The sequence below is a fragment of the Ciconia boyciana genome, chromosome 8, assembly GCF_034638445.1.
Source record: "Ciconia boyciana chromosome 8, ASM3463844v1, whole genome shotgun sequence".
In the NCBI taxonomy this organism is placed as follows: Eukaryota; Metazoa; Chordata; class Aves; order Ciconiiformes; family Ciconiidae; genus Ciconia; species Ciconia boyciana.
In genome coordinates, this window is record NC_132941.1 from 34,908,865 (window position 1) to 34,919,501 (window position 10,637).

General features: G+C 39.1%; 1 protein-coding gene across 7 annotated transcripts in view; it reads right to left on the reverse strand.

The window, feature by feature from the left end:
- Positions 1 to 257: 257 nt before the first annotated feature.
- The window catches only part of GRID1 (glutamate ionotropic receptor delta type subunit 1), a 558,755-nt gene continuing 548,375 nt past the window's right edge, over positions 258 to 10,637 (reverse strand). For 5 of the 7 annotated variants that reach the window (XM_072870426.1, XM_072870431.1, XM_072870425.1 and 2 more), the window contains one exon: positions 260 to 961. In XM_072870426.1, the coding sequence (XP_072726527.1) occupies positions 533 to 961 (429 nt within the window). In that variant the 3' untranslated portion in view covers positions 260 to 532. Of the gene's footprint in view, positions 962 to 10,637 lie in introns of all 7 variants that reach the window. The other 2 variants (XM_072870424.1, XM_072870423.1) reach the window with 2 other exon arrangements.

The window sequence follows — 10,637 nt, forward strand, 5'->3', positions numbered from 1 at the left end:
TTTACTTATAAGTCACATTTAAAACATTTGTTACTGCTATGCTAATACCAGCTGTTAAATTCTCTGAGTGAATTGCCATCTTGACTATAAAATAGGGTTCTGGGGAAAGGAGAGATCTGAGCATGGTGAACTTTTCTAGCAAGAAACGGATAGTTTTTTTGCTCTTAAAAAAAAAAAAGGAACAGTAAGGAAATAAGTGTTGAAATCCACAGAAAAAAAAAGTACGGCCCTCAGTCCCAGTAACTGGTCTTCTTTGGCACTTGAGAACGATCACAAGTAGTTTGCCTTTTTATTCATATAGAACAAAATTTACAAAGTCATTCATACATTTTTGTTTTGTTTTTTGTTTTGTTTTTTACTGACTTCGAAAATTGGGAATATTCAAAATACACTTTTACCCACTTCATTCTTTCATTATTTACAGGTATATACAAGAAAAATGTAAGAGTTTGTTTTTTCTTTTTTTTTTTTTGTTGTTTCTTTTAAATTTTGTATTAAAAAGCTCTGCTGGTTGTTTTACTGTTTGTTTTCATCATATGGATGTTCCATGCGAGGGCTCCATTGCTTCTGGAATGACTCCCCCTGGCACAGACTGAAATGACATTGGGATTGGGGTTTTCACGGGACTCTGGCGAAATAGTCCTCCATTTGGCGACCTGTGTTTACACTGTATGGAGGGCATAGTGGCTGAGCTGCTCAGGGGCAGCGGCAGGTTGCTGCCGGAGGCAGCTGTAAGTGTCCTGCTGGCACCATGAGTTGTCTGTTCTGGTAAAAAGGTGGTGACAGAAAGTTGCGTGTTCTGGTATTCGCGTACCGGCTCCAGGGTCTGAGTTGGCTGCATGCCGCCAATCTCCAAGGCTGAGATTTCAATGGATGCTGGAGAGATTTGCTTGTGGGCTATGTCTTCATCAATTAAACTGTTCATGCGTCTATGGACCTGCTCCAGGTTAACTTCTTTGTCCTAGTGAGGAAGAAACCAAAACAATCAGTCCAAATACAATCTCCAATCCCATCTGGCCCCCCTCCACTTCCTCTGTGTGACAGGAGTTGCTGTTCACTCATTACATCGCTTCGATTTCATCTGTGCCTATGCAAAACCTCGAGGTCTGCCCAACATCTCCAGCTAAGAAACACATGCTGAAGAAAACACCAGCTCAATTGCAGCCTGCAAAAGCCCCTGATGTTGATATCATCCTCCTTGGAGGTAAACCGATGGCTTCGGTTCAGCTAACAAGAGCTGGCACCAGGGACCAGCACATCCCGCAAGCCCTTAGCTCAAATTGCACAAGCCCAGAAAAAAAGCATATGGCAGGCAAACAAGTTGGGACTCCAAATTCCAGCGAGTAGCTCACCATCTTGTAATCACAGGACAGCTCACCACTGTCTCATCTAGCTGCAGTGAATTTTCTATGGAACATGTCAGTAAAACATTGCGCACAGCCTAGCTGACTTCAGGGTAGTTGCTTCATGTGCCAAAATCTACCGGTCAGGGGTTGTGGTGGTGAAGAAGTCTTCCTTTCCCAGCAGGAAGCCCTGGGTCACCTACGTGGCGCAGACTATTGACCTACTGAAACAGCACTAAGAGAGACACCTGCTCTGTGAGCTCTGGGGAGAGGACCGCTCATTTGTGTTTTGAACAGTTGCATGACCAGCTACAAACTGTCTGTCACCTTGACACGTCATCTGGTAAAAGTTTGTTTCTGTGGTTAGAGCTTGGGAAAGCAACACTGGTCTTCAGAAAATGCAACACCATCTTCTGAGAATGCATTGGCTAAGGGTCCCAGAGTGGTCTCCTCAAGGGACTTTCAGTACTACTTGTTCAACATGTTTTAGCTTCCATGAGGAGATATGGCCAAAGAAATAGTCTTTAAAACCTGAAGCAGCAAAGACCTACAATGGGCTGTTTATCACCTCAGCGCGACATTCAGGATGCTCAAATTGGAAAGCAACAAAACTGGGAGGGTAAAGTCAACCACCTGGGATGCTGTATGACTGAACTGTAATAGCTAGCATTGTATTGCCAATAAAAAGGTATTATATTATATAATTTCTCTATATTTCATAAAGCACAGCTATGATCTGCAGTTGTAGTTATTTGGTGCAAGTGTAACATACAGCAGACTAGCAGCAAAGCATCTATAAAAGCCCAACAATCCTGGAACTAGAGAAATTCCCTGGTCTGACAGAAACCTGTAATTACACTAGGCAACCAGCAGAATCCCAGCCTAGGAAATAGGACTACCTTAAACTTTTGTGTTCCAGTAATCCCCGATTGCCCACAGATCAATGTGTGCTTAGATGTTGGTTAAATCAAACAGCAGCAGCCTTACAGATGCTCTGATTCATGAAAAAAATAGGCTGTGGGAACAGAGAAGTATAAGGTGTCACTGCCACCCACTCCTCATGATCTTTTGCCACTGGTGTTCAGGTGGAGCACAGAGAATTACAATATTATTCCAGTGGTATCTATCCACTGCTATGCAACTTTGCTTTCACCTGTAAACTGACATTCAAGTCAACTCCAAAGCCCTTGATTCCAGTCAATGCCAACTACAGATTTGATTCTAACCTTGTGATTTAATACCACTTCTATATTACTCAAGAACCATTGGCTTTGCTCATCTCTGCTTGGATTTGGAAATGAATTAGTGTTACATGATGATGAACCCAAACCTGTGTCCTTAGCTTAGGCTAAATCCCTATTGATTTCAACTGGAGTACAATTGTTCAACAATTACAGGGCTGAGCTGCACATTGCACCTCCTTTGCTAATCAGTGCAAAATGAATTCCTATTTTATTTACATCACAAAACCACCAAACTGCCAATGAAGCTCCCAGGAACCCTGAGGATATCATCTTCCTCACCAGAGAAACAAACTACTTTTTTAAAAATACTGCTTTTTCAGCCAAATCCTCTAATCAGATATTTTTGAGTTAGAGAAAATCAACGGACAATAAATAAAAAATAAACTTTTGTGGCAGAAAGGGATCACGCAATACTTGATCAGATAACCACTGCAGCTGCTTTAAGTCCTTCTTGCCAACAGCCATACCTGACCTGTCAGGCTCTTCATTCAATAAGTTAGACAATACACCAAGCTGACAATAACAAAGAGGCTCCTTTATAAACTCTGTAGCAAGGTAAATTAAGGATTTGTGTTATAATGGCCAGAGGATTACATGGATTTAATTCATAATTTTATTTATTTCTATTTCTGGAAGTAAAATTGTGGACTGGGGGCAAGTGTGAGAAGTGGTCATAGATTATGCTCCGTTGGGAGTAAGGGCTCGACCTCCATGGGCAGGTTCCTTTTGCACAGCTGCCTGGCCACATACTGCTGTGTTTTCCTCAGCTGTCTGCCAACAAAAGCTTACTGCAAAGTTCTGCTTATCCACAAACTTCAGCTGCCACCACGTATAATGATACCCACGTCTAAGGAACCTACCTTCCAGAAGCCCATTATATAATGCTTCTTTAGGTACCCTGTACTATTTCTTTTCTCAAAAGTGCTGTTAACTTTGATTTAGACTCCTAGGTTGGCATTGTAGTTATCTGGGACCCACATTCTTGCTAAGTCTCTACTACAAAATAAGAAAAAAGTAGAGAACTCAGGGTAGAACTGAGCAAATACTAGAAGAAATTTTCCTAAATAAGACTTTGGAGAAATGTTCAGGACTCATTTGCATTTTTCTGAGCTTTTACCAAATACTACTGCTTTCTTCACATCGTTTCAAGTGAAAATATACATCAACATTTTATTTGTATCTTTTGATTGCAAGTACATCCTCAGTGCATTCCATCCTGCTTTGCTACAGGAACAAAAATAATGTGACTGAGATAACTAGCCAAGCCAGAGGGAAAGGTAGAGTTTCAGTATTTACAACATGCAGTCATTAATTCTTTGCAGAGGAAAAATACATTTGTGAATTAAGTGTGCTCTTCATTTGGAGCATCTGTGCACAAAAGGTCATAAAATTCAAAGGATTAATTAATCCTGGTTATATATTTAGCTTAGCTCTTTTAAGATGTAAACTTGAAGAGCGACAGATGGGATGCTCTTAACAGACATCTCCTGGTCCAGACCAGAGGAGTTATTAACGACTATATCGTTTGGAATGTTTCCCTCCGCTGGCCTAACAGAATTGCCCTCTTTTCTTCTACTAGGCATAGTCCAGCCCTGGGACAGCATTCCTCAAAAAATGGTGGATTTGCAGTTGCTTACGTTTCACAATATAAACTTATGTTTCACTGTGCTAAAGTTTTCATTATTAAGAAAAACATAATTCCTCCACACAGACATCACATTTTGTCTACTACAGAATACTTTATGAAGTAAGTACAGAAGTAAATGCCTGGGATTTTTTTAAGAGGTAGGGGTGGGGATTTCATTTGCCTACTTCTAACTCTTTTTTCAGCATTAAGGACAACTTTCTGGCCTTATTAAGATCACAGAAATGTTTTTAAAGGCTTCCAAGAGCCCAGAAGTTCACATTATTCCTTCTTTTTGTTGTTAAAATAAAATGTTTGTAAAGGTTAAGGAAAACAACTCTGTCTCTGAGAAATAATAAAAACACATTTTTAAAGGTTCTTCCCTTTGTCTTATTAGATGAAGAGCAGCTAAATAACGAAATGTCAAGCTTTGTATGAAACTATCTTAATGCTGAATGATTCTTCAAATGCTTTAAAAAACCCCTAAGATAAAAATTAGAAACCCTTGAAAAGATTAGTTTGTCGTTACATGCTAGAAGACTGCCTTGAATCCCAAGATTTCCAGAACTGAAAGTTTTGGAATAGCTTTATTTGACAAGCCAAGCTTTCAGAATTTGTAAATTCTGTAACCCTCATCTTCCTTTTCCTTTATTGTTCTCCTGGAAGATTCAGTAACAAAGCATATGTTACTGAAAAGTAACAAGGTAAATGGAAAAAGGGTTAAACGGTAATAAAGCTAGCAAAACAAATCTTAAAAGTTATGATGTTTTGCTCCCTTGTCAGCTCAGTGTTTGCCTTTATTTTTAGTTCTATAATTCTCATTAAATATGAGCCATTTGTTATAATTTTTAAGCATTTAGTTAGGTTGCATTTTTTTTCATTTCCTGAGGCTTTGTCACCTTAATTGTGAAATGGTAATGTAGCACTGCAAAAGATTTTCAAGCTTTCTGATGCTGTAACTGTTCTCTATTTTTGTGTTTCACTATGACAAAATTAATGAAAGAAAATTAATAAATTACTATAAATTAATAAATTGAGGCTTGGAACTAGGGAATGGCAGAGGCACCAGACCTGGCAGCTGGCTGGAAAAAACAGGAGCCATAGTGGAGGCTGGTGTGCCAGTTTCCTAGCATAGAGACTTCCCTTACCCAAAGGAGAGCCCCTCGGGGGAAGCCTTACTGCTTCTCTTCACAAAGGCTTCTGGCTTCAGCTCCACTTAGCTCTCTTCAAGAGCTGAAAGAATGAGCCCCAAACTTAATACTTCAGTGTCTGTGACAGACACATTACCAAAGGTTTCTTCTCTTTTTTTTTTTTGTACTTAATATGCAAAACTTAGTTAATATTATGTCACATCTCAGTTATTTCATGCCAATTCAACTTCACTTCTCATATATAACTACACTGGATAATGTATACGTTTGTGTTGCCAGAAGGAGATCAAATATTTTTCCTTTGCTACCTTCATAATTCTATTTTCAATATTAATGTTGTACTCCAAATAGATCAGTTGAAGAAATTAATCAGTGAAGGGAAGAAAAAATATCACGTGTAAGGAAAATGAATTATAAACACAGGCTTATGCTCCGCAAGCTCAAGGAAAGCAGCTAACCAAACATTGCTTCTGGTCAGGAAATCTTCTTATTCATAAATACCAATTTAAATGTCATTCTTCCCCAATGAGTTTGAGTTCTGGAAGGGCAAATGAAGGCCATGTTTCTGATACGTCCCAAGCACTTGATCATGAGTGACATGTTCAATGGCTTATGACTGACTGCAGGAGCACACTGTGGCAACCGTTGGTATGGATTTGAAGGATGCTCACCAAAATTATCTGGGAACGACTAACCCTGCACAACTGTACCTGCAAGAAACTATGACTCCCTTTAAGGACTAACCAAGTTTGGCCTTACGTGGAGAGAAATTATGGCAAGATACAAAGCAGACAGGATGATTTAGAGTAATCAATATTTTTTTCTAGCTTATTTTCCGTGACTTTTGACAGTGGACTCTAATAAAAGCGTGTGGGTAGTCAGATTGAAAGAATATGAAACTACTTGGGAGGTTTGGAGTCAGTTAACATAATCAAATTTGAGAAACATCTCACTGAGTGTCGGAAAGGAGCTACTGGCTGATGTTTGCAATAAATTGCCTACATCACACTAAACACAATTAATTCAAAGGTAATACTGTTCAGCTGCCAGGCTTGCAATGGCTGGGATTTTCCAAAGTGAAGATTTTTGAGAAAAATATTTTTATTAAAGACACTAATGTGGCCTCTTGTTCTTACTCGTGATTTCTCTGATCTTATCACAAAGTTCAAGAGAAGCCACTTGAAGAGATAAAAATGTTGCAAGCTGATGAAGCAGTTTCAGTAAGGCCAAAAAGAAGACAAATGCCCAAAAAGGAAGGCCAAATATCTGCAGAAATTTGATGCTAAAACTATGCCAAAACTGTGAAAGTTGCATCTGCATCCCACACATGCAAATAAAACCACACTAGACTAGAGGAGAAGAAAAAGACTGATGGTCCTGACCCTAAATATCAAGCACTAAAAATTCAGAAACGTTGCCAATATGGGCCGACAGGCACATACACTGAGGGACTATCATGAATGTGTCGGTACCTCCCGGTCTGATGCTGATAACTGTGCCAAGTATTAAAAGCCTGTTAATGCAGTTCTTAATAAGCCTCAGGAGATATGCAGAAAATAATGCTTGAGATCTTTTAAAGTAATATAGTCTTAATCATCAATCATGGCACATTTCTGTTTTGTTTGTTTCTGTCTTGGGTGACAATATGAAGGATTATCTTTCAATGAGAGAATGAAACCAAGACATAAACGTTAATATTACATTTTCATTCTGTGAAACAACTATTTAAGAAAATAAGGCAATTTTGTGATTAGGACTGGGGTTCAAAATTTGAGTCAAGCCCCAGCCTCAGACAGATATTTCCTCTTCTGAACTTGACCAGGTCACATGCCAGTCCCTCTACCATCCATATAAAACACCTCTTAACCCACACACACATGTTAAAAAATACAAGTATCAGCGGTCATGAGACACAGATGATGGAAGGCACACATGTACCCAGGTAGGCAGAATGGAAGTCTGTGAAGCACCTTCATGCACAGACGGACATACTGCATAACTGAAAAACAAAGCAGAGAAATAAAACTGAAACAGTGACGTTTCCATGCTCACGTACCCACAGGCTATTCTCTTCTCAGCTCAGCATCAAACCCCACAGCTCCACCCAGCTACCAGCTTCCGTCCATGGGTTTCAGACATCACGGACTCAAACATTTAGCTTGTTAAGGAGAAATGAAGAAGCAGCAGCTCTGCATATGTACATTTGTTTAAGATTATTTTGAAATTCTGTATTCACCCAGGGTCATAATCATTACTTTCAGCTGCAGCTCCTGCATACGTATAGCTGTAATTTTAATTTATTCCAGGAGGCTCTGACAGAGTGGCAAAACCAGACATAATTGGCTTGCTCAAGAAGAAAAAGCAGTGATGATATATGTAACAGATGTGCTGCAAAACAATGACAACACAGTATGGTGTTATATTAATACAAATAACCCCTTTTTAATACGACTCAGTTTGCCACACTCATTATTCTAGAGATTCCGCAGTCGACAATGCAGTGAAATGCAGACAGACGTGTAAACAGATGCAGCGATGATGTATGTTTGCTGTCATTAATTTAACACAGGCAACTGACCTAGTCAAATAGCTCTTAATGTTACATAAAATTTGCTGAGTGGTTTCTAACTGTACTTTGCTAGATGCCGGTTTGACCGTAACAGTATCTTATTAGAAATAAGTACAGATGCACCTCAAGAGTCTACTTGAAAAACTACTTTTACAAATTGGCCCAACTCTGCAATCAAGCTTCTGCTCTTATAAGTAGAAACTATACCATGTATTTTAAATTAGCAATTAACTAAGCTATCATCCATAAAAAAGTCGTTAGAAGAATGCATTGAGGCTGACATCGGTTGAGGTCCAGTAGACTGTTATCCAATTGAAAGGATAAAAGAAATGAAAGAGTTTTGCAATATATTAATTTCATTCAATGTGTAATCATCTTCAAAGAAACAAAACTTCATAAAAAATTATGTACAAGAGGACACCTTATTCACTAGGTGCTCTCCTTCACCAAAGAGCAGAAATTCCTTTATGAAGAGACAGTAATATTCTTTTCCCTTCTAAGTAAAACTGGAAAAAAGTGAGAAATAACAGAATACTGCAAAGATGATGTTAATGTGATAGAAAATTCTTTCAAACACGTTGCCAAAGTTTATTCCCACCTACTCACAGACAGAAAATATCTACAATTGGTGACAGTAAGAAACTATTACCAAAAACCTAGAGACCAATCAAGTAACAGTGACTTGCTACAGAACTGCTACAAGTAGCAAGGAGCATAATGAAGCAGTCCATATCTTCCCACACTCACGTTGCCCCCCTTACCCAGGTTGGATTTATCTAACCTAAAATCACATCTAGCCAGGGATCTAATTCTGAAGATGGCTGTGACTGTCCCATAGTCCGTGCCTGTGAGCCTTGTCCAGAAATGCACCGGACAATAAGCTCCCCACCAGGCCACTGAAGCTGATGATGCACACCAATTTAAACCAGCTAAACATCTGTCTTTGCTTTATTTTTTCTCTTCAACTGCATCTGCATGCTATGGCACTGTGTGAATAAATATGCAGGACACCGTACCAATGGGACAAGCATCGCACATTAGGTGACAGCATGTAGCCCCAGTCTCTTGCAGTGATCTGCTCCCACATTCATCACAGTCCATGAACTAAGTGCATGATTCTCTCTAAATCACAGAGACACACTGGCTAGTCCTCACAACCAACAGCAGACTCAAACCCGCAAGGTAAGAGGCTGTGATAGCATCCTCATTTGTTACTCAATAAGAACGGGGACATTCAGCCTCATGCTGAGGTATTCAAGCTTAAAATCCTTACCAACCTTGGTTCACAAGCATTAGAGGCTGGTAACTCAACTACAAAGAAAATTAATGACTGGTTCACATTATACAGATGTTTCCACAGTTGTCATGAGGTTAAAAATAAACAGGATAGTAAGAGAATGCAAAGAAACATTTTTCAACACAAGCAGCAAAATGCAGTACTGAATGAGTGCTGGTTGATGAGCATGCCAATGTCTCTGCAAAGGAACCCTTTTAGGAGAAAGGAGAACTTGCACATGGAGAAACCTTTACTCTGCACGCACTGCATATACTGTCGTTACAGGCATTTACAACAACACGAAGGTTAGATTCAAGGGCAGTTCCAGGGAGAGGTAAAGATGAGCAGAAAACTAGCAAGGATTCATCTGTGCAGGCATTTTCAACAACAAACCAATTATCTGTATGTTTATTATAAATTCTCACCATGCTTCTGAGGCCCAACCTCACATCATTGGCCATCTCCAGATAGAAAGGGAAAGGAAGATGTGGGGAGAAAAAAAGGATCAAGATAGTGAGGCTAATAATGTAATTAATATTTCACTCTTTTTAGCAAGCATATGCTTATTACTTCTTATACTTCTGGTTTGAAATAGCAAATTCTAGGCACTGCAAACAAAGAGGATGGTCCTGAAGAGGTGGTGTTTTCACAATTCAACTACATCTAAAATGACCCTTTGAGGTGACAGATTATTCTTTTAGAAAGTAAAGACTAAATTCACAAAGGTTCTGTTCCAAAACTCACTAAAAATTAATGGATTTTTTATATTGCTTTACACAGCTTTTAAATCCTAAATTATTTTCTAGTCCATAAGGGATGTAATTTTTCATTCTACTGATCCCAAAGCAAAGCAATGCTACCCTTTAACAGTCTGATTTACTCCACTGGAGCATCAGGCATAACAGATTGCTCTATCATTATCCTTCTTCACCATCCCAGCCTAGTCAAATTCAAATCTCAAAAGTTCCCATTTTTTCCTATTATGCCAGGAGTACAAGAGACAGTTGGCACAGGAGACACAAGGAGTTGCTTCTACAACCTGTTTGATGCCCAGCAATCGTTGCCTTGCAAAGCCTCTCCTCTCCACTCCAGCTATGTGAAAGCCTTAGCAAACTCTTACTCCTGACTATTAGCCACAAATGTTTTAATTAAAAACTGAATTTTGAAAAGGTTTTTTCACTCCCCATTCAGGGCTGTATTTTGGAAACTGCCCAAGCTCCTATTTTGACATGAGAAAAGATATGGCCAGCCAAATCATTAAAATAGCTCAGCATAATAAAAATCTGGCCACCAGTTTCCCAAAACAGAACTCTTGCATACTGAATACTTCTGAAAAAATAGTACTTGTTATGCTGAGCAAGTCCAAGTAGGTCTTTTCTATATATGTGCTTATAAATGTGGTTCTGAACTTATGCAACATCATAACCAAA